Raw genomic sequence first — 27,861 nt, 5'->3', positions numbered from 1 at the left:
TGAAAATGAAAATATGACTTATCAAAATTTGTAAGATACAGAGAAAGCAGTGCTTACAGGAAATTGTATAGCATTAACTATAAACATTACAAAAAAGATCTAAAAATCAATAATCTCAGTTTTCACTTAAAAACTTAGTTTTCTAGGAAACTAAAAAAAAATCCAAAGTGAGCAGAAGAAAACCAATTACAACAGAAATCAATTAAACTGAAAACAAAATTAACAGAGAAAAATCAGTGAAACCAAAAACTGGTTCTTTGAAAAGATCAACAAAATTGATAAGCTTCTAGCCAGATTAAGAAAGAAAAAAAAAGGCAAAGACACAAATTGCTAATAGAAAAAATGAAAAAGGGCCATCACTTCTAAACCTGTGGACATCAAAAGCAAAACAAAGAAATATTATGAAGGACTCTAATCCACAAATTTGATAACCTAGATGAAATGGAACAATTTCTTGAAAGACACAATGTATTAAAACTTACCCAAGAAGAAAAGACAATCTCAATGTACCTTTATCTATTAAGGAAATTGAATCAATAATCAATAATCTTCTAAAGCAAAAGGCACCAGGCCCAGATGGGTTCACTGGTGAATTCTACCAAACTGTTTTAGATATTATCTCAGGCCAGGCGCAGTGACTCATGCCTGTAATCCTAGCACATTGGGAGGACAAGGCAGGCGGATCACCTGAGATCAGAAGTTCAAGGCCAGCCTGGCCCACACAGTGAAACCCCATCTCTACTAAAAATACAAAAATTAGCCAGGCATGGTGGTGCATGCCTGTAATTCCACCTACTCAGGAGACTGAGGCAGGAGAAGCACTTGAACCTGGGAGGCAGAGGTTGCAGTGAGCCAAGATGGCACCACTATACTCCAGCCTAGATGACAGAGCAAGATTCCATCTCAAAAAAAAAGATATTATCTCAATTCTCTTTCAGAAACAGAAGCAGAGGAAGTACTTCCTAACCTATTCTATGAGGCCAGCATTACCCTAAGCCAGACAGAAAAGAAACCAAAGAAAACTACAGAACAATACCTCTCATGAACACAGACAAATGCTAAATAAAATACTAGCAAACTGAATCTAACAATGTACATAAAGAATTATAGGCCGGGCGCAGCGGCTCATGGATGTAATCCCAACACTTAGGGAGGCCAAGGTGGGTGGATCACTTGAGGTCAGGAGTTTGAGACCAGCCTGGCCAATATGGTGAAACTCCATCTCTACAAAAAATACAAAAATTAGCTGAGCGTGGTGGCGCATGCCTGTAGCTCCAGCTGCTCAGGAGGCTGAGGCAGAAGAATCGCTTGAACCCAGGAGGTGGAGGTTGCAGTGAGATGAGATTGCACCACTGCACTCCAGCCTGGGTGACAGAGCAAGACTCCATCTCAAACAACAACAACAAAAAAGAATTATTGGCATATATGGTTGACGCTGGAACAACACAGGTTGGATCTGTATATGTCCACTTATATGTGGATTTTTTTTTTTTTTTTTTTTGAGACGGAGTCTGGCTCTGTCGCCCGGGCTGGAGTGCAGTGGCCGGATCTCAGCTCACTGCAAGCTCCGCCCCCCGGGTTTATGCCATTCTCCTGCCTCAGCCTCCCGAGTAGCTGGGACTACAGGCGCCCGCCGCCTCACCCGGCTAGTTTTTTGTATTTTTTAGTAGAGACGGGGTTTCACCATGTTCGCCAGGATGGTCTCGATCTCCTGACCTAGTGATCCGCCCGTCTCGGCCTCCCAAAGTGCTGGGATTACAGCCTTGAGCCACCGCGCCCGGCCATATGTGGATTTTTTTTCAATGAAACTTGGATTACAAATACAGCTGTAGGCTGGGCATAGTGGCTCATGCCTGTAATTGCAGCACTTTGGGAGGTTGAGGCGGGCAGATCATTTGAGCTCAGGAGTTTGAGACCAGACTGAGAAAAAGAAAGATTCAATCTCTAAAAAAATTTAAAAACTTAGTTGGGTGTGGTCATGGGCACCCATAATCCCAGCTACTTGGGAGGCTGAGGTGGGAGGATAGCTGGAGTCCGGGAGGCAGAAGTTGCAGTGAGCTGTGATCATGCCACTGCACTCCAGTCTGAGCAACAGAGTAAGGCTCTGTCTCAAAAAAAAAACCAAGAATTATATTGACTGGGCTGGGTGGTTCATGTCTGCAATCCCAACAGGGTAAAATCGTGTCTCTAAAATGAATTTAAAAATTAGCTGGGCAGAGTGGTGCTCACCTGTAGTCCCAGCTACTTAGGAGGGCTGAAGCAAGAAGATCGCTTGACCCCAGGAGGTCAAAGCTGCAATGGAGCCTTGATGGTGTCACTGTACCACAGCCTGGGCAACAGAACAAGACCCTGTTTCAAATAAATAAATAAAACAAAAAACTGGCAGGGCGTGGTGGCTCATGCCTGTAATCCCAGCACTTTGGGAGGCTGAGGCGGGCGGATCACGAGGTCAGGAGATCAAGACCATCCAGGTCAACATGGTGAAATCCCGTCTCTACTAAAAAACAAAACTTAGCTGGGCATGGTGGCGTGTGCTACTCAGGAGGCTGAGGCAGGAGAATCATTTGAACCAGGGAGTCCAGTGAGCCGAGATCACACGCCACTGCACTCTAGCCTGGCGACAGAGCGAGACTGCATCTCAAAAAAAAAGAGAAATTCCAGACATAGATCTTACATCTTTCACATAAAAGTTAACTTAAAATGAATCACAGACATAAATGTAAAACAAAAACTTAAAAATCCTGTAAGGTAAGGGGAACTCTAGCTGACTGTGGTTTGGCAAAGACTTTTTAGACACAATACCAAAAGCAAAATCCATGAAAGAAGGAATTGGTAAACTGGACTGTGCTAAAATGTAAAATGTGTGCTCTGCAAAAGACACTACTTAAGAGAATGACAAGATAAGTCAGGGACTGGGAAAAAATATTTGCAAAACACGTATCTAATAAAAGACTATTATCCAAAATATACAAAGAAATCAGACACAGAAAGAGGAATATTACATGTCTTACTCATATGTGGGAGCTAAAAAAAAGTTGATCTCATAGAAGTAGAGAATAGAATGATAGATACCGGAGGCTAAGCAAAGAGTAAGAGGGGCCAGGCGTGGTGGCTCACCCCTGTAATCCCAGCACTTCGGGAGGCCGAAGCAGGTGATCAGGAGGTCAGGAGTTCAAGACCAGCCTGGACAAGATGGTGAAACCCCATCTCTACTAAAAATACAAAAATTAGCCAGGTATGGTGGCATTCGCCTGTAATCCCAGCTACTCAGGAGGCTGAGGCAGAGAACTGCTTAAACCCGGGAGGCGGAAGTTGCAGTGAGCCCAGATCGCGCCACTGCACTCCAGCCTGGGTGACAGAGCGACTCCATCTCAAAAAAAAAAAAAGAGTAGGGGAGATGGGGAGCTGATGAAGAATGGTTGGTTAATGGGTAAAAAAAATAAAGTCAGGTAGAAAGAATAAGTTCTAATGTTTGATAGCACAATGAGGTGACTTATAGTTAATAATTTACTATATATTTCAAAATAGCTAGAAGATTTGAAATGTTTCCAACATAAAGAAATGAAAAATGTTTGAGGTGATACTCTAATTACCTTGATTTGATCCACATTGTATGCATGTATCAAAATATCACATGCATCCCATAAATATGTACAATTATTTTATTAAGCATTAACTTTAAAAGAATCACAAAAAATACACACATACAAAGAACTCTTAAAACTTAACAATAAGCCGGGCATAGTGGCTCACACCTGTAATCTCATTACTTTGGGAGGCAAAAGTGGGTGGATCACTGAAGGCCAGGAGTCCAAGACCAGCCTGGCCAACATGGCAAAACCCTGTCCCTACTATAAATACAAAAATTAGCCAGGTGCAGTGGCACATGCTTGTAATCCCAGCTATTTGGGAGGCTAACGCACGACAATCGCTTGAACCCAGGAAGCAGAGGTCGCAATGAGCTGAGATCACGCCACTGCACTCCAGACTGGGTGACAGAGCGAGAGTTTGTCTCAAAAAAACAAACTAAAAGAACCGCAGAAACAATAAAACAATCTGATTTTAAAATGGGCAAAAGATCAGAACAGACACTCCACCAAATAACATATACACATATCAAATAAGCAGATGAAGACAGGGCGCGGTGGCTCACGCCTGTAATCCCAGCACTTTGTGAGGCTGAGGCAGGCGGATTGCTTGAGCTCAGGCAGATCACGAGGTCAGAAGTTCAAGACCAGCCTGGCCAACATGGTGAAACCCCATCTCTACTAAAAATACAAAAATTAGCTGGGCATGGCGGCGGGCGCCTGTAAACCCAGCTCCTTGGGGAGCTGAGGCAGGAGAATCACTTGAACCCGGGAGGCAGAGGTTGCAGTGAGCCAAGATTGTACCACTGCACTCCAGCCTGGGCAATAGAGCGAGACTCCATCTCAATAAAAAACAACAACAACAACAACAACAACAAATAAGCAGATGAAAAGATGCTCAACATCATACATCACTAGAGAATTGCAAACTAAAACAAGATATCACTACACATCTATTAGAATGGTGAAAAGCCAAAACACTGACAACACCAAATGCTAACGAGGATGTGGAGCGACAGGAACTTCATTCATTGCTGGTGGGAATGTAAAATGGTACAGTCACCCTGAAAGACAGTTTGGCAGTTTCTTACAGAACTAAACATACTCTTACCATACAATCCAGCAATCGTGCTCCTTGGTGTTTATCCAAATGAGCTAAAAACATGACCACACAAAAACCTACACACAGACGTTTATAGTAACTTCATGCATAATTGCCAAAACTTAGGAGCAACCAAAATGTCCTTCAGAAGGTGAATAAACTCATACACCTATACAATAGAGTATTAGTCAGTAGTACAGAGAAAAGAGCTGGCAGGGCAGGGTGGCTCACACCTGTAATCGCAGCACTTTGGGAGGCTGAGGTGGGTGGATCACCTGAAGACAGGAGTTTGAGACCAGCCTGACCAATATGGTAAAACCCCGTCTCTACCAAAAATACAAACATTAGCCAGGCAGGGAGGTAGGCACCTGTAGTCCAAGCTACTTGGGAGGCTGAGACAGGAGAATTGCTTGAACCCAGGAGGCAGAGAGTTTGCAGTGAGCTGAGATTGCACCACTGCACTCCAGCCTGGGCGAGAGCGAGACTCTGTCTCAAAAAAAAAGAAAAGAAAAGAGCTATCAAGCCAGAAGGAACATGGAAAGAAGCCAATCTATATGATTCCAACTATTTGACATTCTGTAAAAGGTAAAACTATGGAGACAGTAAAAGGATCAATGGATGCCAGGGGTTCAGGTAGATAGAGGGAGGGATGAAAAGGTAGAACGAGGGGGATTTTTAGGGCAGTGAAACTACTCAATATGATACTATAATGGTAGATACATGTCATTATATATTTGCCAACACTCATAGAAACGGCAACACCAAGAATGAACTCTAAACTATGGACCTTAGTTAACAGTGATGAATCAATACTTGGCTCTTCAGTTTTAACAAATGTATCACACTATTTCAAGACGTTAGTAACGGGGAAATGTGAGGGAGAGAGAGAAACTATGTACTCCTGCTCAATTTTTCCACAAACCTAAAACTGCTAAAAATAATAATAAATAAATTCTATTAAAATATATAGTCAATCCTCCATATACTCAGGGGATTGGTTTCAGGAATCCCCTTGTTTACCAAAATCTGTGCATACTCTAGTCTCCCAGTCAGCACATCATACAGGCAGGTTTCATGTCCTGTAAATACAATTTTTTTTTTTTCTCTTGGAGAGAGAGTCTCGCTCTGTCACCCAGTCTGGAGTCCAGTGGCACCATCACAGCTCACTGTAACCTCCGCCTCCCAATTCCCCTGCCTCAAGCTTCCCAAGCAGCTGGGATTACAATTCTCCTGCCTCAGTTTAGCAAGTAGCTGGGATTACAGGCGTGTACCACCATGCCTGGTTAATTTCTGTACTTCTGTTTAGTAGAAGTGGGGTTCTACCATGTTAGCCAGATTGGTCTTAAACTCCTGGCTTCAACTGATCTGCCTGCCTTGGCCTCTCAAAGTTCTGGGATTATAGGCATGAGCCACTGTACCTGGCCTACACTGTATTTTTATTTATTTATTTTTGAGACAGAGTCTTGCTCTGTCACACAGGCTAGAGTGTGGTGGTGCAATCTCAGCTCACTGCAACCTCCACCCCGTTGGCTCACTGCAACCTCCACCTCCCAGGTTCAAGCAATTCTCCAGCTGCAGCCTCCTGAGTAGCTGGGATTACAAGCGCACGCCACCAAGCCCAGCTATTTTTTGTATTTTTAGTAGGCACATGGTTTCACTATGTTGGCCAGGCTCGTCTCAAACTCCCGACCTCAGGTGATCCACCTGCCTTGGGCTCCCAAAGTGCTAGGCTTACAGGCATGAGTCACTGACCCTGGCCTACAACTATATTTTTAATCCAAGTTTGGTTGAAAAAAAATCCACATATAAGTGAACCCATACAGACCCAGCCTGTGTTGTTCAAGCATCAACCATATATGCCTTGGGGAAGAAAAATTGAGGAGCTTCTTCCAAAGAGAAAGATCCATGACTATTTGGCCAAGGCCCTTACTAGGAAGAAACAGCCCCCTCATCTGTGAACCCTTGATACTGACTTAGCAAGAACCACCATGTTTCCCAGCTTCCATTCTCCATTAATCCACTTTCCCCACCACAATCAGAGTGACTTTTCTCACTCTGTTGCCCAGGCTGTTGTGACTTTTCTCACTCTGTTGCCCAGGCACAATCACAGCTCACTGAAACCTCAACTTCCTAGACTCAAGCGATCTTTCCACTTCAGCCTCCAAAGCAACCGGGACTACAGGCACATGCCACCACACCTGGCTAGTTTTTGTATTTTTGTAGAGTTAGGGTTTTGCTATGTTGTCCAGGCTGGTCTCAAACTCCCGGGCTCAAGCAATCCTCCTGCTTCAGCCTCCCAAAGTATTAGGATTACAGGCATGAGCCTGGCACAGAGTGACTTTTAAAAACATGAATTCTGGGACCAGGCACAGTGGGTCAAACCTGTAACCCCAGCATTCTGGGAGGCCAAGGCGGGAGGACGGCTTGAGGCCTGGAGTTTGGGAATAGCCCGTCAAACAAAGTGAGATCCTATCACTACAATTCAAAAAAAAAAAAAAAAAAAAAAAAAAACAACACTGGGCACAGTGGCTCATGCCTGTAATCCCAGCACTTTGGGAGGGGGGTGGATCACCTGAGGTCAGGAGTTTGAGACCAGCTTGGCCAACATGATGAAACCCCATCTCTACAAAAATGGGCCAGGCATGGTTGTCCGCGCCTGTAGTCCCAGCTACTCAGGAGGCTGAGGCAGGAGAATCACTTGAACCCAGGAGGTGGAGGCTGTGGTGAACCGAGATCATGCCACTGCACTTCAGCCTGGACGACAGGGTGAGACTCTATCTCAAAAGAAAAAAAAAAAAAAAAAGTCCCTATCTTGCCCAGGCCTGAGAGATGGCCTGTCTACTGACTTCCCCAGGAACTACTGCAAACTCCTAAGGTAGCTGTGACCTAGAGGCTGAGTGCAGCTCATCTTCCGGAGCCTTCCCTTACAAGGGCCATACTGCTGTTTCTTTATACTGCTGCTACCATGCTTGTTAGTTTTTACATGTAAATGCTGAGTTTTAAAATATTTGACTGGGGGACATTTTGGGGGAATCACTGGACAAATTCACTCCCAGTAGGAAATCTTCCTATAAGGAAGGCTGTATGGGTTATGTTAGCCTGAGGGCAGGAATGATTCACACCCTGTTAAGAATATTAGCACAAGTTGCCCGGGTGTGGTGGCTCACGCCTGTAATCCCAGCACTTTGGGAGACTGAGGCAGGCAGATCACGAAGTCAGGAGTTCAATTCCAGCCTGGCCAACATAGTGAAACCCCATCTCTACTAAAAATACAAAAAATTAGCCGGGCATGATGGCAGGCACCTGTAATCCCAGCTACTCGGGAGACTGAGGTTGCAGTGAGCGGAGATTGCACCACTGCACTCCAGCCTGGGCGACAGTGTGAGACTCCATCTCAATAAATAAATAAATAAATAAATATTAAAAAAGAGAATATTAGCACAAGTTGAAGAAACATGTAATTCACATTTCACTTCAAGGGAAAGCAAGCATCTTACTCCTGCTTACTGAATTGAGGCTGTGAGAACTTTGTCTACTAAGCAGAAGTTTGCAGGTCATAGGTCTGTTTTGGTTTCCTTCAGCTACCAAGAGCTAAAAGCAAAGGCCAGGTATGACTTTGGACAAAGGTCTTCCTTGACAGTCCTGGCCACTGACAAAAAGCCAAGTAGAGTTCACTACAGGGAGGATTAACTTCCCTTCATGCATGCACGCATGGGGCACCAATCATCCCAAACCCACTTCAGTTTCCTAGGGCCTGCCTTGCTTCTCTTTGCCTGGGGTGACAGCTCATTAACAGATTCAGTTAAAAACTATTTCCTTTTTCACCCTTAGCCCGTTTTCCCTATTAGAAGTGAACCCTTAAGACAACCAAGTAGCTTGAAGAGGAAAGGTTTCTCCTTTTAGAAGCATTACAGCTAACAACAGAAAAAGGATCAAGAGAATGAGAATATTATAAACTTATAGTCCAAATAATGAATTAATAAATATAGGTAGTAATCATTAATAACTACTAATACCACAAAAAGACATTAAGATACGTGTCTTCTGCGATATCTACACACCACCATTTATGATGCATTTTTGGAAAAAAAAAAAAAAAACACCACAAAATCTTAACAAATCTCTAGACCTAATTACAAATTTATAGAAAATACAGGGGAAAAGGGATCATAGTAAACTGACGCCAGAAGAATATAACCAGCAAAATCCAGATAGTAAGAAAGTCCATAGGAAACAACACTTGATTTCTTCAACAAATAAATATGGGGGAAAAGAAATGGCAGAGAAATCTATAAATTAAGATTTCAAATGTATCTCAAACAATAGCAATGAAAGAATGTTGTTTCGATTTTGATTTGAGCAAACTTTTAAAAATTATTATGGGACAATTGAGGAAATATGAACATTGGATATTTGATACAACAAATGAATTATTTATTATTCATTTCTTTTAGGTATTAATAATGGTGTTATGATTATGCCTTCTTTTAAGTCCTTATCTAAAGATACACAAAGAAATATTTATATGAAATTATGTGATACTGGCCAGGTGCAATGGCTCAAGTCTGTAATCCCAGCACTTTGGGAGGCCAAAGCGGGTGGATCACCTGAGGCCAGGAGTTCAAGACCAGCCTGGCCAACATGTTGAAACCCCGTCTCTACTAAAAATATAAAAATTAGCCAGGTGTGGTGGTACATGCCTGCAATCCCAGCTACTCAGGAGACTGAGGCAGGAGAATCACTTGAACCTGGGAGGCAGAAGGTACAGCAAGCACAGATCATGCCACTGCACTCCAGCCTGGGTGACAGAGCGAGACTTGGTCTCAAAACAAAAAAAGAAGAAAAAAAAAGAAAGAAATTTGTTTCAAAATAAGGTGGGAGGTCCAGGCACGGTGGCTCACACCTGTAATTCCAGCACTTTGGGAGGCCAAAGTGGGTGGATCGCCTGAGGTGAGGAGTTTGAGACCAGCCTGGCCAACATGATGAAACGAATCTCTACTAAAAATACAAAAAAAAAAAAAAAAAAAAAATTAGCTGGGTGTGGTGGTGGGCACCTGTAATCCCAGCTACTCGGAAGGTCGAGGCAGGAGAATCTCTTGAAACCAGGAGGCAGAGGCTGCAGTGAGCCAAGGTCATGCCACTGCACTCCAGCCTAGGCAACAAGAGCAAAACTCTATCTCAAAACAAACAAGAAAAGAAATTAGCCGGGCGTGGTGGCTCACGCCTGTAATCCCAGCACTTTGGGAGGCCGAGGTGGGCGGATCACAAGGTCAGGAGATCGAGACCATGGTGAAACCCCGTCTCTACTAAAAATACAAAAAATTAGCCGGGCGCAGGGGCGGGCGCCTGTAGTCCCAGCTACTCGGGAGGCTGAGGCCGGAGAATGGCGTGAACCCAGGAGGCGGAGCTTGCAGTGAGCCGAGATTGCGCCACTGCACTCCAGCCTGGGCGACAGAGCGAGACTCCGTCTCAAAAAAAAAAAAAAAAAAAAAAAAAAAAGAAATTGTATACATTTGCAAAATCTCTTACAAATTAATAAGAAAAAGACAAACACCTCCAAAAGAAAAATGAAAAAAGGCAATAACTCAAAAGAAAAATAAATAGCTAAAGAATGTACAGATATATGCAAATTGTCAGTAAATACTACAAAATTGGCAAAAACTGCTTCCTTCTGCATTCTTTTTTTTTTTTTTTTTTTTATGGAGATAGGGTCTCACAACATTGCTCAATGGAGAAACAACAGTCTTTTCAACAAATGGTTCTGGGACAACTGGATACCCACAGGCAAAGGAATGAAATGGGACCTCTACCTCACACCATATTTTAAAAATGAACTCCAAATGGACTGGGCGCGGTAGCTCACACCCTGTAATCCTAGCACTTGCAGAGGTCAAGGTTAGAGGACTGCTTGAGCCCAGGAGTTCGAGACCAGCCTGACAAACATGGTGAAACTCTCTCTTTACTAAAAATGCAAAACTTAGCCAGGCTTGGTGGTACATGCCTGTAATCCCAGCTACTCGGGTGCTGAAGCATGAGAATTGCTTGAACCGAGGAGGCAGAGGGTGCAGTGAGCCAAGATCACACCACTGCACTCCAGCCTGGGATACAGAACAGGACTCTGTCAAAAAAAAAAAAAAAAAAAAAAAAAAAAACCCTCAAAATGATCAAAGACCTAAATGTAAGAGCTAAAACTATAAAACACATAGAAGGAAACAAAGTTCACAAGTAAATCTTCAGCATTCTGGATTTAGCAACAGTTTCTTACATATGACAAGCAACCAAAGAAAAAGCAGACAAATTAGACACCATCGAAATAAAACTTTGTGCTTTAAAAGACACTATCAAGAAAACAAAACGATTAAAGCTTATAATCAGTAGAATTATTTAAGAAAAAAAAACCTAAAAGAAAAAAAAGAAAGTAAAAAAAATCCACAGCATGAGATAAATAGCTACAAACCATCCATCTGATAAGGGTCTAGCATTTAGAACAAGCTCATCCAACCCACAGCCATGAGGCCCACGATGGCTTTGAATGTGGCCCAACACAAACTTGTAAACTTTCTTATAACATTATGAGATTTTTTGGTAATTCTTTTTTAGCTCATCAGCTGTCATTACTGTTAGTGTATTTTATGTGTGGCCCAAGACAATTTTTCTTCCAATGTGGCCCATGGAAGTCAAAAGATTGGATACCCCGATCTAGAATATAAAGAACTCTTTTAGCTGGGCGTGGTAGCGACATGCCTGCAGTACTACCTACTCAGTAAGATAAGCCGGGAGGATCATTTGAGCCCAGGAGGGCAAAATGGCAGTGAACTATGATCATGCTACTGCACTCCAACCTGGGTGACAAAGTAAAGTCTCATCTTAAAAATAAAATAGACCAGGCACAGTGGCTCATGCCTCTAATTCCAGCACTTTGGGAAGCTGAGATGGGCAGACTGCTTCAGCTTAGTAGTTTGAGACCAGCCTGGGCAATATGGTGAGGCTCCGTCTATACTAAAATACAAAAAAAAAAAAATTAGCCAGGCACAGTGGCATGCGCCTGTGGTCCCAGCTGTGGGATGCTGAGGTGGGAGGATTGCTTGAGCCTGGGATGGGGGCAGAGGCTGCAGTGAGTCAAGATGGCATCACTACACTCCAGCCTGGGTGACAAAGCAAGACCCTGTCTCAGTAAAATAAAATAAAATAAAATAAAATAAAATAAAATAAAATAAAATAGAACTCCTATAGCTCAACAATAAAAAGATAAATAACCCAATTTTAAAATGGTCAAAAGATTTGAATAGATATTTCTCCAAAGATGTGTACATGGCCAACAAGCTCATGTAAAGATATTCAATATTGTTAGTCACCACTAACAATCAAAATCACAAATGAGACACTTACTTCATACTCACTAGGTTGGCTATAATAAAGAAGACAGATAATTTAAAAAGTGCAGGCCGGGCACAGTGGCTCATGCCTATAATCCCAGCACTTTGGGAGGCTAAGGCAGGTGGATCACTTGAAGTCAGTAGTTCAAGACCAGCCTGACCAACATGGCAAAATCCTGTCTCTAAAAAAAAATACAAAAATTAGGCCGGGTACAGTGGCTCACGCCTGTAATCCCAGCACTTTGGGAGGCCAAGGCAGGCAGATCACGAGGTCAGGAGATCGAGACCATCCTGGCTAACACGGTGAAATCCCGTCTCTACTAAAAATATAAAAAAAAAATTAACCCGGGGTGGTGGCGGGCGCCTGTAGTCCCAGCTACTCGGGAGGCTGAGGCAGGAGAATGGTGTGATCCCGGGAGGCGGAGCTTGCAGTGACCTGAGATCATGCCACTGCACTCTAGCCTGGGCGACAGAGTGAGACTCCGTCTCAAAAAAAAAAAAAAATACAAAAATTAGCCAGGTGTGGTGACACGTGCCTGTAATCTCAGCTACTTGGGAGGCTGAGAGGCACAAGAATCACTTGAACCCAGGAGGCGGAGGTTGCAGTGAGCCAAGATCGTGCGACTGCACTCCAGCCTGGGCGATAAAGCGAGACTTCGTCTCAAAAAAAAAAAAAAAAAAAAAAAAAAAAAAAAAAAAAAAATGCTGTCAAGTATGTGGAGAAATTGGAAATTTAATTCACTGCTGGTAGAATATAAAATGTCACAGCCACTTTAAAAAACAAGTTGACAGTTCCTCAAAATGTTAAACAGAGAGTTAACATAAGACCCAGAATTTCTTACCTAAGTATATACCCAAGAAAAATGAAAACACATTCACATAAAAACTTGTACATGAACGTCTACAGCAGTAATATTCATAACAGCTAAAAAATGGAAACAACCTAAAAATCCTTCTACAGGTGAATGGATAAACAAAATGTGACATATATATGCAATAAAATATTCAGTCACAAAAAGGAATGAAGTATGACACATGCTACGACACAGATAACCTTTGCAAACATTGTGCTAAGTTTGAGAAGCCAAGCACAAAAGGCCACAAATTGTTATGATTCCACTTATATGAAAGGTCCAGAATAGACAAATACACAGAGACAGACAGTCTCTATGTGGCTGCCAGGATTAGGGTGTGTGAGGGAGTGGGGAGTGATAATGGGTTCAGAGTTTCTTGAAACTGTTCTGGAATTAGTTGTGATGGTACAACCTTCTAATATACAAAACCACTGAATTGTACACTTTAAAAGGGTTAAATTTATGGTATGTGAATTATTATCTCAACAAAAATAAGAAAATAAAGGATAACGTTTTTTGCCTTTTAATTTTAATTTCATTACATGCATATTTTGCTGATAAAAAAGAAATAATGTTGTCTGGGACAAAGCCTCAGCTTAATCCATGTCTGATAAAAAAACAAAAGACTGGAAACAAAATGGTCAACAAGAAATTGGTAAGATAAATTATGGTACATTAAATCAATGGAATATAACCAAAAATAAGACAAATGAAAAATAAATCGAATATCACATACATATGTACTATGAATACAAGGTCATTCTAAAGGCAATGAGATATTAAAAATGGTATAGAAATATATTTGAAATGAGGCCGGGCGCGGTGGCTCAAGCCTGTAATCCCAGCACTTTGGGAGGCCGAGGTGGGCGGATCACGAGGTCAGGAGATCGAGACCATCCTGGCTAACACGGTGAAACCCCGTCTCTACTAAAAAATACAAAAAACTAGTGAGCCGAGATCCGGCCACTGCACTCCAGCCTGGGCGACAGAGCGAGACTCCATCTCAAAAAAAAAAAAAAAAAGAAATATATTTGAAATGAAAAGATGTTTGTCATGCTAGTAAAAAAAAATTTTTTTTTCAGACGAGGTCTCGCTCTGTCATCCAGGCTGGAGTGCAGTGGTATGAATTTAGCTCACTGCAACCTCTGCCTCTTGGTCTCAAGTGATCCTCCCAGCTAAGCCTCCCAAGTAGCTGGGACTACAAGGGCACGCCACCATCATGCCTGGCTAATTTTTTTTTTTTTTTTTGGTAGAGACTGGGTTTCACCATGTCACCCAAGCTGCTCTCCAACTCCTGGACTCAAGCGATCCACCTGCCTCAGCCTCCTCCAAAGTACCAGGATTACAGGCGATTCCAGGTGAGCCACCATGCCCAGAGAAAACTTTTTTTAGTCAAAAAAGTATATTCACAATATTCTGATGCCCTTCTCCCAAAGAAGAAAAAAAAAATTAGACTGAAAACCAGTTCTAAGTTCTGGCCTCCAGACTATAAGAGAATAAATTTATTTTATTTAAACAACATTCTTTTATTTAAACAACAATAGGCTGGGCACAGTGGCTCACGCCTGTAATCCCAGCACTTTGGGAGGCCGAGGTGGGAAGATCACGAGGTGAGGAGCTCAAGACCAGCCTGGCCAATATGGTGAAACCCTGTCTCTACTAAAAATACAAAAATTAGCCGGGTACGGTGGCAAACAAAAAACAAGCAAACAACGACAACAACAAAAAACCAGGATGGGCTCACACCTGTAATCCCAATACTTTGGGATGCTGAAGTGGGAAGACTGCTTGAGACCACAAGTTCAAAACCCATCAAAATGGTGAGACCCCATTTCTTTCTTTCTTTCTTTCTTTTTTTTTTTTTTTTTTTTTTGAGACAAAGTTTCACTCTTGTTGCCCAGGCTGGAATGCAATGGTGCAATCTTGGCTCACCGCAACCTCCACCTCCTGGGTTCAAGTGATTCTCCTGCCTCAGGCTCCCAAGTAGCTGGAATTACAGGCGCATGTCACCACGTCCAGCTAATTTTGTGTTTTTGGTAGAGACGGGGTTTCTCCATGTTGGTCAGGCTGGTGACCAACCTCACTGACCTGAGGTGATGCGCCTGCCTTGGCCTCCCAAAGTACTGGGATTACAGGCATGAGCCACCGCACCCAGTGAGATCCCATTTCTATAAAATAAAATAAACAAATAAACAAAACCCAACTCTTTAAAGACATTAAAATTATGCTCACAGTAAGAGTCCATATTGATGAAAGAAAATATATATATATATAAAAAAATTAAAAAGTCAAAAAATATTTACATCAAACTATTAACAGAAATTATATCCTGCTAGTGACATTACAGGGGTTTTCCTCCGTTATTTCAGCTATATTTAGGGACAGTGGTATAAACACCCCAAACAAACACGAAACTAAAGGGTGAATAACTTCAAAGAACAAAGGCACTAAAATTTCAAGCCTTATCACTAGTACTGTATTAAGTCCAAGTTCCTGGAAATTAGCTAAGTCACCTAATTATAGAATTAAAACACAATCCTATGTATTATTATTCTTGCTTTGGCAGGAATGTACAATACCTGACAGTGCTAAGAGTTAGGTTACTTTGACTAAATCAAAACAGTGACTACAAAGGGCCAGTAAGGGAAAACTAAGGCACTAAGTCCCAATTCTCAGGTCACAAAGCTGTTTAGATGAAACAATTTATTCTAGGATAGATTTGAAATCAAGTATCTATTCTATAGAGTCTAAAGGTATCATTCAGGTATAAAAATTCTTGGCCGGGCGCGGTGGCTCAAGCCTGTAATCCCAGCACTTTGGGAGGCCGAGACGGGCGGATCACGAGGTCAGGAGATCGAGACCATCCTGGGTAACACAGTGAAACCCCGTCTCTACTAAAAATACAAAAACTTAGCCGGGCGAGGTGGCAGGCGCCTGTAGTCCCAGCTACTCGGGAGGCTGAGGCAGGAGAATGGCATGAACCCGGGAGGCGGAGCTTGCAGTGAGCTGAGATCCGGCCACTGCACTCCAGCCTGGGTGACAGAGCGAGACTCCGTCTCAAAAAAAATAAATAAATAAAAAATAAAAAATAAAAAATAAATAAAAATTCTGTAAGAAAACTTTACCACCACCATCACCAACAAACCACTAGCCACAGGTTTACTCCCTAAAATATAGCCAAGCCAACAGACTATAAAATATCCTCATATGAAAAGACAAGACTCTCAATTTTGAAATAAATCCTGCAGTTTTACTTTTTTATGTTTTTAGAAAACGAGACTAAAGATCTACTTCATGCTAATAACTAGTTTCTAAGAAAAAGCAACATGTAAAGGAAACACTGAAAATTACTTCAAAGACAAAAAAAATTAAAATGTTACTGCTAAGAGTAAAACCAAAGAAAAACTTGAAAATTAAAGCCTTTCAAGTCACAATTTTAGATATTTCTCACTGAGAAAGTTCAATACCGCCAAGATGTTTTAAAATTAAAAAGTTAAAATTAGATGAGGCTATTTTTATTGATTAATATAACGCAAAACAGGCTATCACTACACATATTAGAACCGCTCAAATAAAAAAATGGTAACACTAAATGCTAGCAAGGATGCAGAGAAACTGGATATCTCATACGTTGTTGATAGGAATACAAGAGGATATAGTCATTCTAGAAAATAAATAGTTCAGCAGTTTCTCTAAAAACCAAACATGCACTTACCAGATGATCCAAACATTTGGGCATTTATTCCCCCAAAATGAAAACTTTAATTCATATAAAAATATTTATATACATGAATGTTTATAGCAGCTTTATCTGTAATAGTCAAAAAACTGGAAACCACCCTTCTGGTATGTCCTTCAACAAGTAAATGGTTAAACAAATTGTGTGGTTCAGCCATACTATGGACTACTACTCAATAGTAAAAAGAAATGAACTACTGATGCATGCAGCAATTTGGATGGCTCTCAAAGGAATTATGGTAAAAGAAAAAAGCCAAAGTTACATTCTGTATGATTCCATTTATATAACATTCTCAAAATGGCAAAATTACAGAGATGCAGAACAGATTAGTGGTTGCTGGAAGGGTGCATGCGGCTACAAAGCGGTAGCATGGGGAGCCCTGAGGTGATGGAGTAGTTCTGTATATAGAACTATAGACTGTTAGAGTGGCTACCCAGATCTACACATGATAAAATTGCATACTATTATATACACACATACACACAAATACATGTGAAACTGGTGAAATCTAAAAAAGCCTTATGGATTGTAACAATGACAATTTCCTGGTTCTTGACATTAAACTATAGTTATGTGAGCTATCACCACCAGGTGAAACTTGGTGAAGGGAACATGGGCTCTGTACTATTTTTCACAACTTCCCATAAATCTACAATTATTTCAAAATAGAAAGTAAAAAAAAAAAAAAATAGTAGGGCTATGTATGAGGAGGTTAATATAATAACAAATGGAAAAGGTTTAGTATAGCATTTGAAACATGGTTATAAAGGCTTCCATTTTGTTGAAACTTTTATTACATTAATTTTTTTTGAAAACACAGGTTTCTGCACTAAATATATACACCTATTTCAGCAAAAAGCATGACTTGAGCTAGAATTCCTCAACTTAATTACCAAATACTACATGAAATCTCTTGTGCATATGATAAGATTGTTTTCAGACTTAAAATTGTCTAAGTGAATAGGGAACCAGTACACAACATAAATGGCTCAACATTCAGCTTTTTTCCCAAAAATCTTTAACTCAAATGTCTTTTACATCATCAAGTAACTTATCAGATGGAAATAAATGTATCATCTGCTGTGTGGTTCCAAATTAAGGAAAAGTCTAGCTCAAAGCCATCCTCAATTTGAATATATATAATCTCTTACAAAAAAAACAATTACATGTAATCTTAAGAATAGTGAAAGAAACTTAAAGCCTTTTTGGCATTCCATAGCAGCTGAGTCCCTACCAAATACTCTGGGGTAGAAAGAACATTCTACTGGCCATCCTCTGAATTCCTCAGCAGACTCTAAGCTGTCCAGTCAGGTCTGTAGGAAACAGCAAATACCAGGTGCTGGTAACTAGTCTCTAATTCTTCAAAAAAGCATTATCTCTGGCCTACAGCCCCTTCAAGATTACTCTATACCTATGTGTGTGTGAGTGATTAATACAGTCTCTAGTGTTGTGGGTGTGATCCTGAAATAGTTTCCACCACTAAATGTTACTCTTAACAGAGTCAACAGAAGAGAGAATAGAAAGCTGTGTGAAATCATATAAAAGCTTGATTTTCTACTTTCCACAGAAAAAAAAAATGACTTTAATTTTCTCAGCTTCAGCAGGTGCAAGAATATCTAACCATAGCCATGATGTCTATACCCTTCCTGTGATATTCAGTATGCAGGTTATCTGAGAACAAGTGAGAACCATCTGATCAGTTCAGTATCACCAAGGGAGCCCTTAAATTCTGTTCCCATGGACCCTTCTGTACTTCCAACACTATGATTTGTTGGCAGGAATTTCACAGAAGAAGTTGAGATGTAAGGCCATCTGGCATGCCAGGATCAGAATTTTTCTAATACACACCCCCGTCCCTGACTTAGAATTTTCTAGTATCCCTTTCTCATCCTATCTTTCCTGTAATGTAGTAAGCCTTTTATGTGAACACTGGGTAAACAAATTCCAAAAAGTCACTCACTGTTTCTTTGTGCTTTTCAATAGTTAAAACTTTATGAGTGTTAAAAAAGAGTCCACAAAGACAAAGGGGGAAAAGAAAAAAAAAAGTCCAAACACTGAAATGTCAATGGTTAATGGTGACAGTGTTCACTGATCACAGATTTTGGATAAAAGATGGAAGTTGTGGAATGAAAGTTAAGTTAGTGGCCGGGCGCAGTGGCTCATGTCTGTAATCCCAGCCCTGTGGGAGGCCAAGGCGGGCAGATCATTTGACTCAGGAGTCCGAGACCAGCCTGGCCAACGTGGCAAAACTCCATCTCTACTAAAAATACAAAAATTAGCTGGTGTGGTGGCGGGTGCCTGTAATCCCAGCTACTCAGGAGGCTGAGGCAGGAGAATCACTTGAACCCAGGAGTGTTGAAGTTGCAGTGAGCCAAGATCATGCCACTGCACTCCAGCCTGGGTGGCACAGCAAGACTCCATCTCAAAGAAAAAAACAAAACAAAACAAAAAAACAAATAAAGTTAAGTTAGCTGAACACAGCATACTAAATTTTGAGACATTCTTAAATATGAATTATATTGTTAGTGTACAATCTACACTATAGAAAACCTAATGTCTTCTTAAAAGCACATTTCAGTACCCAAATCAGTAAAATGCAATAACCTGAAGGTTCCAGTTCACTAAGAATTACTGTGGGCTATATTTACAAATGCACAGAAATTAAACAAAGCACAAATCACTTGGAACAAGGCCTCTAAATTATTTCATATTCAATCTACTTTACTATGTCTGATTGCTTTGGAGCCCAGCAGTAACACCAATCTCACTGATAATACTGTGCAGAAATAAGCAGAGATAGGCCGGGCGTGGTGGCTCATGCCTGTAATCCCAGCACTTTGGGCGGCCGAGGCGGGTAGATCACCTGATGTCAGGAGTTTGAGACCAGCCTGACCAACAAGGAGAAACCCCATCTCTACCAAAGATACAAAATTAGTCGGGCATGGTGGCGCATGCCCGTAATCCCAGCTACGTGGGAGGCTGAGGCAGGGGAATCGCTTGAAACCGGGAGGCAGAGGTTGCGGTGAGCCAAGATCGCGCCATTGCACTCCAACCTGGGCACCAAAAGCAAAACTCCATCTTAAAAAAAAAAAAAAAAACACAGAAAGAAAGAAACAAGCAGAGATAAGCCTTAATGCAGTGCTGAAGAAAGGAATGAACATCTCGGGCTTACTACAATATGGTGAAAAAAGGGCACTAGAGGATGGCACATACAGGACGATACTGCCCTACAGCAGTGAAGAGCACTACATCTCTGCCCTCCAAATCTCAGCTCCCCACTAGCGGGTCTACCTATATATCCCCCTACTATCTTCTTCCCCAAACCAATAGTCCTTCTGGCCCTTATTTCCAAAAACACCACAAACATTTCCCCAGTCACTGAAGTTCAAAGCTACAGTGTGATTATTAAATCCACTTAAGGAATCTGAATCCTCTCCATCCTTACCCTGTAATGCCTCTCACATTCATTCTCCCTTCACATCCCCATTCCCACCATCCTAGTTTAAGAAATTATATCTTAAACCCAAGTTTCCCAACAAGGTCTTGATGTCCCCAAGCCAAATTTGTACTCCAAAACGTTGTTTTGAACAAGTCATCCAAGCCTTAAAAAAGCATCTACAGATCTGGCAGTACAGCCAACAGAAACCTATCCTCATGAGCTTGGACAAACACCAAGCACCTTCCACAAGAAGTTTCTGGACCCAGGGCTCAAGACCAAGTTCTGCAAATTCTCTGTAGTTGCTACTTCTTGCCATCCCCTCTTTCTCCATAGCGATCAACAACTAAGTCTTTCCAAATAAAAGGGTTTATGGCTCGTTTTCATGGACAAGCAGCAGCAGGTGGACAGCATCCTACACCATAGCCAGTTCTGGAGGGCAGCAAAGCCCAAGAAAGAGAATCAGTGGAAGCAACTTAAAACATAAAAGGCCAGGCCAGGCGCGGTGGCTCATGCCTGTAATCCTCACACTTTAAGAAGCCGAGGTGGGCAGGTCAGAAGTTCAAAACCAGTGTGGCCAACATAGTGAGACCCCATCTCCACTAAAAATACAAAAATTAGCTGGGCATGGTGGCAGGCGCCTATAATCCCAGTTACTCGGGAGGCTGAGGCAGGAGAACTGCTTGAACCTGGGAGGCCGAGGTTGCAGTGAGCCAAGATTGTGCCACCGCACTCCAGCCTGGGCGAGAGAGCAAGACTCCCTCTCATTCATTCATTCATAATTAAATAAATACATAAGGCCAGGCACAGTGGCTCACACCTGTAATCCCAACATTTTGCGAGGGTGAAGTGGGAGGATCACTTGGGCCAGGAGTTGGAGACCTGCATGGGCAACATGGCAAGACCCCATCTTTACAAAAAATACCAAAATGAGCCAGGCGTGGTGGTACTCACCTGTAATCCCAACTACTCAGGAGGCTGAGGTGGGAAGATCACTTCAGCTTGGGAGGCCAAGGCTGCTGAGACCCATGATCATGCCACTGCACTCCAGCCTGAGTGACAGAGCAAGACCCTGTCTCAAAAAAAATTAAAAAAATAAATTTAGGCCAGGCACAGTGGCTCACACCTGTAATCCCAGCACTCTGGGAGGCCAAGGCATGTGGATGGGTTGAGCCCAGGCAAAGGTTGCAGTGAGTCAAGATCACACCACTGCACTCCAGCCTGGGCAAGAGAGCGAGACCCTGTCTCCATAAAATTAAATTAAAATTTAAAAATAATAAAAAATATAAAATTTTTTTAAAAAGCAGACAAAATCCCTGGTCTGTAAATACATGAAGAAGTCTGAGATGGTGAACCCAAGAGTTTTATTTTGAAGACTTTAGATGAAATCCAATATCTTACTCTACATATTAAAAGAAATGTCCATGTCATGTGTAAGAGGGAAGACATAATAAAAGGAAAGTTAAACATAAGTGGGCTATACCAAGAGCATGAAGTGAGTACCTTTGAGAGTTCAGAGAAGAAACCAAAAACATCAAGGACTTAGGCAATGCAAGAGGTCAGAATTCTAAGTAAGTCAACCAGTTTGGTTGAAGCAGAGAACACAAAAGACAGCTGTGAGAGACTATATAGCTGTTCCATAGTTCTAGTCCATTTTTCACATGCTTTCTGGTGTCCTCTCCCTATCTGGACTATCAGTTCAGAGGCCAAGAACCAACACAACGTGTTAACCTATTAGCTAACTATCAGTCACATCTTAAGAATTCAGACAACAATGGTAATAGTTTTAGTATATTAAATCTCAGAACAGCAAAACATCGAGGTGCACTCTGAATTCAGATATTTTGAAATACCTGTATCAAAAACAGAAAAACTTCCTTAAGAAATAAGGACACTGGCAAGAATGGTGGCTCATGCCTATAATCCCAGTACTCTGTGAGGCCAAGGCAGGAGGAGTGCTTGAGGCCAGTTGAAGACCAGCCCGGGCAACAAATGGAGGCCCCATCTCTACAAAAAGTAAAAATAAAAAAATTAGGCAGGTGTGGTGACATGTGCCTGTAGTCCCACGTACTCCAGGAAGCTGAGGCAGGAGGATCACTTGAGCCTAAGAGTTAGAGGATACCATGAGCTATGATCACATCACTCCACTCCAGCCTAGGCAGCAGAGTGAGACCCAGTATCAAAAAAAAAAAAAAAAAAAGAAAAAAGAAAAAAAAAGAAATCAGGATAATGAGGCCGGGCACGGTGGCTCATGCCTATAATCCCAGTACTCTGGGAGGCCAAGGCGGGCAGATCACCTGAGATCGGGAGTTCAAGACCAGCCTGACCAACATGGAGAAACCCCGTCTCTACTACAAATAAAAAAGTAGCCAGGCATGGTGGCAAGCACCTGTAATCCCAGCTACTCAGGAGGCTGAGGTAGCAGAATCGCTTGAACCTGGGAGGCAGAGGTTGTGGCGAGCTGAGATTGTGCTACTGCACTCCACCCTGGGCAACAAGAGTGAAACTTCATCTCAAAAAAAAAAAAAAAAAAAAGAAATCAGGATACATGAATCAAAGCAAGAATTTCTAAGCACCCCGACACTCTTAACACTCCTGGGAATTGTTTAACGTATTTTTTGAAACTAGGAGGTCTCAGAATTGAAATTCTTTTTTCAATTTTTTTTTTAAAAATTAACTGCTGACATCCTCTAAGGGAGGAGGCAAAAGAATGGAAAATCTGGTGAAGTGATAAGCAGTTTTTAAAGAGGTTTACAATCAGTTTTAAAACAGTAATCCCTCTGGGAAATGAAAATTCCTCTCCTAATCCCTTTGAGGGCAATATATTTGAATTAGGAACAAGAACATCTTGCTTCTACTAGGTACAAATATGAACCTTTTAGAGTATCTTCTGCATTAAATAGCAAGCAGAGGAAAGGACAATTTCTAATTTATCAAAAAAAAATAAGCATCTTGGACTTATATCTTTTGCTAGACACATGCAAGGAGGCTTCAATAAAATGCAATTAAGGAACTTCAAGGTTTTCGTTGACAGTGATTACTTAACTGGAGCTTACTCCTGTGAAATGAAACTACCAGAAACCCTCAACATCAATTTGCTTGTCACTAAACCACAGGTTTACGCTTAGACTTGGAAATGCTAACAGGATGGAACCACAAGCCTTTAATAAAACGTGATGACCATGGAGAGCGCCCTTGAAGCTTAGCAACAGAGGACTCAACCCTAAAAGGGTTCCCTTTCTGGAATGTGAGGGCAGGTTTGACATGTACCACAGCACCAGTCCTAAAACGCTTGACTGCATTTTCCACAAAAGGTAGGAGTTGTAATAGTAGCATAGAGCAGACACCAGCCCACTGGAAGCAGATGGAACCCACCAACTCATTTTATCCAGACCTTCAAAAAGGTACACAGAACTCTCTCTCTCAGCCAAAGCAGGACAGATCTGAATGAATAAATCCAGGAAAAGGTTCACATGAGATTACTAATTGGTAATTTCATTTGCATGCCAAAGCCCTCAGTGTAAAACAGAACCTGAAAAATGAAAAGCAATTTGAAAGCCCGTTCTCCATACTCAAGCTACACACACACACACACACACACACACACACACACACACACACACACGAGACCAAAAGCTTTGTTTTGCAAAACAAATAAGACTCAGTAACCTATTCCAACACAGGGACTCTTCTGAAGGGTGATCTAGCTGGAAACATTCCCTGCTTATGTACATAATTCACTAGGGGTCAGGTAAGATTCCATTTTCTAACAGCTGAACTTTAAACAGAAAGTCACTAGTGGTGCAATATTCACTCATTAGCATAAATCTCTACCCCCTAGAATGAAAAGCATTGGCTGCCTCTGCCAGGATGACAACTTTACAGTGAGAAGCTGGAGCCGCGGACCATGAACTCCTGGAAAGTTCTATCAGGGCCTCAGAAGAGCTCACCACCTTCGCCAGCCTAAACTTAGCGGTCACCCATCCCACGCCACCCTCTCCACAGACAGGGCATCTGTGATATGCGAATTTTTAAAAAATAAAAAGATTGGCCAAAGGGTCAAGAGCAGGCAATGCCTTACAGGGCTGACATGATTGCTGTCTGGGACTGGGGGAGGGGGAGGAGCATTCTGGATGTTTCTATTCTTGGCAAGGAAAGCACCTCCGGGTCCTGCACCATCAAAAAACACTCACACACCAATGTTCTCAGGGAATGAATGATATTCCCGTGTTAAGCGGTCTCATCTTGAGTTGTGATGACGGGGAAAAAGGTGTGGAGGGCTGGAGGCGGGGTGGTGGTCAGGGGTAGATGTGTTTGACTAAGGGGGATGGGAGGAGAGTGAATGGATAAAGGGGGGACCTGGGGAAGGTGTGGACGGTTAAGAGGGAGGGGAGGAAGGTGTGGACGACTAAGGGAGGACAGGAGAGCGGAGGGTGGGGACGGTTAAGGAGGCTGGGGAAAGGTGTGGACGACTAGGGGGGTGGGGATGGCCAGCAGCACCCCCGTGCACCAGAAGCAAAGGCAGGCCGTGGGGGTGGCCGCTCCCAGACCCTCACAACCCCCCACTGTGGGCGTGTGCTCGGCTGCGCTTTCGCACCGGCCAGGCCATCGGGCCGCAGGGCCAGCACTCACCCCACGACTCCCTGGTTGTAGTTCCTCCGTTTCCACGGGGTACCGCTGTACACGACCCCGCCGCCGTCTGCTCGGCCGCCCCCCGCGGCCCGCCCTCCGCTGGGCTGCAGCAGGCTGTAGTTGAGTCCATACGTGCTGGCCTTGTTGTCGCGCTTCCTCTTGTTGCTGCTGCCTGAGGCCGAGTCGGCGGGATCGGCGGCGGGGACGGCGGCCGAAGGGTGCGGGGACGAGGACGCCGAGGGGGACGAGGACGCCGAGGAGCCCGCCCGGCGGGCCCAGGCCCCGGGCTGGTGGTGGTTGTTGTTGTTGTTGGTCGTCTCTAGGGGCAGGAAGTCCCGCTGCTCCGCGGGCAGCGCGTGGCTGCCCAGCAGGCGCTCCCCGGAGCGGTACATGCCGGCCGGGGCCGGGGCCGGGGCCGGGGCCGAGGCCGCGCCGCCGGGGCTGCCGGTGCTGCTGCCGCTCCCGCCGGTGGCCGTGCTGCTGCTGCTGCCGCCGCCGCCGCCGCTCGCGCCGCCGCTGCTGTGACAGTGGTGGTTGAAGTAGAGGTTCCTCAGCCCCTGGGTCGTCTCCCAGATCTGCATCCACAGACTGTTGGACGGTCCGAGCTGCTCTGGCTGGAACCAGGCGATCCTCGGATCCATCAAACGGCGGCGGCCGCTGCCCCCGCCCCTCCCGGCCGCCTGCAGGGCCGCCGCCGCCGCCGCCGCCTCAGGCGCACGCCCGGCCTCGGCTGCTGCTGCTGCCGCCGCTGCTGCTGCTGCTGCTGCTCGGGGCCCGCCACGGGCGGCGCGGTCGCGCAGGGAGCCGGGCCGGCGCCGGCGGCGTCGCTCCCGCCCTCGGGGGCTCCGCGGGCCCTCCCCCCCTCCCTCCGCCCCTCCGCCGAGCCCCTGTCACTGGGGTCCCCGTGCAAATGGCGGCGGCGGCGGCGGCGGCTCCACAGAAGGGCGAGCGGCGGCGGCGGCAGCGGCGGCGGCGAGACGCGCCTGCTCCGTAGCGTCCTCGCTCCTCCGGGCCGGGGCGGGGCCTATGCCGGCTCCGCCCCGCTCGCTCCGCCCCCCCCAGCCCCGCCCCTCCCCGCCCTCTCGCGCTCGCCCCGCCCCCCCCGCACCGCACAGCAGCCCCGGAGGCCGCGCCGTGCGTCACAGAGGCCGCGGCGCTACGGGGCCGCAACCGCCCGGCCCAACCGTCCCTGCGCCATCCGCGGAGGGGTCCACGTACCTGGGCGTCCGGGGGCCTCTGACGCGCGCGCGGCTCCTCTGCCTGGGCTTCACCGGCGCTGAGACTGGACGAGACCGCATGGAGGTCGCCGCCCGCCCCGCAGGGAGCGCGTTGTGGGAGGTGCCGCCCCGCCTCTCGCTCCTCCCATCCCTGTGGCCGCCGGACCCCGGGTCCTCCCAACTCCCCCTGACGTCTCGGCTTCTGCCTGCTTTCTAAAACACTTTCTTTTTTAAAAAACAGCCTATAACACTTTCTGGTGGGGTGTGGACACGCCCCCCGCCCGAGCGCGTGCCCCGGGGCGGGCTGCGCGAGACCCTGCACAGCTACTTGCGCCCCGCCCTGCTGCGCCCTGGCCGGGGTAGGGGACCCCTACATCCCGGCCCGAGGCCACCGAAACCTGCACCCCATGCATAGCCCTGGGGGAGGCCACTAAGACTGAGAGTGTGAGCCAAGGGCTGAAAGCCACAGCCACACACTCAATCCACTTCACACGGACACGCAAACACGTGTAGATGCACAGAGAAGCAGACACACTCCTGAGCGGCGTAGCAAAGACGCTCTCCTGCCGTAAGGTGCACCAACAGCCTTAGAAAGCTCTTCTGAGTTCAGCATTAAATTTTAAGAAAACCCACAACCTTTTAAGGCTAAAATGAAGATTTAGCATCAGCAAAGATTGTCCACTGGGTCGTTATTTGCATGTCTTTCAAATCTCTGTGGTTAAAAAGACAAGGAAAGGGGAATGTTAAGTATTTTAAATCAAGAGACAAAAAGTAATTGAACAGCTTCTATGTGGGCCCGTTAAAGTTGATCCAAAGTCCAGAACAAGTCCCTGATGGCTGATAATGGCCTTCTATTTTTTTAATGACAAATAATGGAAAACTATGAAAGAACTAAGTATTGCTCTACCTTTTTCTTTCTTTGGAGACTAACTCTTGCTCTGTCATCTGGAGTTCAGTAACTTTTTCCCAGCTCGCTGCAGGCTCGGCCTCTTGGGTTCAAGGGATCCTCTTGCCTCAGCCTCCGAGTAGCTAAGACTACAGGCACGCGTCAACAAGGCGTAGAGACAAAGTCTCTGCGTTGCCCAGACTGGTCTGGAACTCCTGGACTTAAGCGATCCTCCCACCTTGGACTCCAAAGCTGCTAGGATTACAAGGGGGTATGCCACCATGCCTGACCTTACCTATTTTTTTTTTCATAAGAGAATAAATAGTATGACCATAAATACGGAAAACACACAAAGACCCTTCAGCTGCAAACAACAGCTTCCTTGGTAGTGTATACAGCCTGTTTCTTGTATGGGCTGCTCTAAGGGACCATGGAGACAGGCCTTTCAGATGTATGTTCATGTCTCTGATCTTGCACTATGCCAGTGTAGGCTCCACTCAGGCATTCGAGGTGCCTTTGGAAAGCTCCAGAGCACTGTGGCCAGGGTTCACATTGGCCAAGTTATCATGTCCATCTGCAACAAGCTGTAGAACAAGGAGCATGTGATTGAGGCCCTGCGCAGGGCCAAGTTCAAGTTCCCTGGCTGCCAGAAGATCCACATCTCAAAGAAATGGGGCTTCACCAAGTTCAATGAGGATGAATTTGAAGACATGGTGGCTGAGAAGCGGCTCATCGCAGATGACTGTGAGATCAAGTACATCCCCATCATGGCCCTCTGGACAAGTGGCATGCCCTGCCCTCGTGAGGGCTTCCACTGTGCTGCCCCCTCTTAATACTCACCAATAAATCCTACTTCCTGTCCAGCAAAAACAAACAAAAACCCTTCGGAATTTTGGTTCATTCTATTTGATTGTTGCTGTTACATTACTAGAAATCAGTATTAAAAGTTTTCTCTGTCTGGGGGCGGTTGCTGAAGCCTGTAATCCCAGCGTTTTGGGAAGCTAAGGTGGGCAGATCACCCGAGGTCGGGAG

General features: G+C 44.4%; 1 protein-coding gene and 1 pseudogene across 4 annotated transcripts in view; one reads left to right on the top strand and one right to left on the bottom strand.

Annotated features, from left to right (window-relative positions):
* TENT4B (terminal nucleotidyltransferase 4B) overlaps nt 1-26,077 on the bottom strand; it is an 82,169-nt gene extending 56,092 nt beyond the window's left edge. The window contains exons 1-2 of one of the 4 annotated variants that reach the window (XM_002802470.4): nt 25,945-26,077; nt 24,727-25,242 (exon numbers count right to left, since the gene is read on the bottom strand). In XM_002802470.4, coding sequence (XP_002802516.3) covers nt 24,727-25,242; nt 25,945-26,024 — 596 coding nt within the window. In that variant the 5' untranslated portion in view covers nt 26,025-26,077. Of the gene's footprint in view, nt 1-24,726; nt 25,670-25,944 lie in introns of those variants that run through there. The other 3 variants (XM_001083145.5, XM_015126094.3, XM_015126096.3) reach the window with 3 other exon arrangements.
* Nucleotides 26,078-27,181: 1,104 nt separating this feature from the next.
* Nucleotides 27,182-27,271, top strand: LOC114674499 (small nucleolar RNA SNORA70; annotated as a pseudogene).
* The last annotated feature ends 590 nt before the right edge of the window (nt 27,272-27,861 follow it).

This window comes from Macaca mulatta, chromosome 20 (genome assembly GCF_049350105.2).
Source record: "Macaca mulatta isolate MMU2019108-1 chromosome 20, T2T-MMU8v2.0, whole genome shotgun sequence".
NCBI lineage: Eukaryota > Metazoa > Chordata > Mammalia > Primates > Cercopithecidae > Macaca > Macaca mulatta.
The sequence above is the reverse complement of the archived record's forward strand: the minus strand, read 5'-3'. Positions and strand labels throughout refer to the sequence as shown.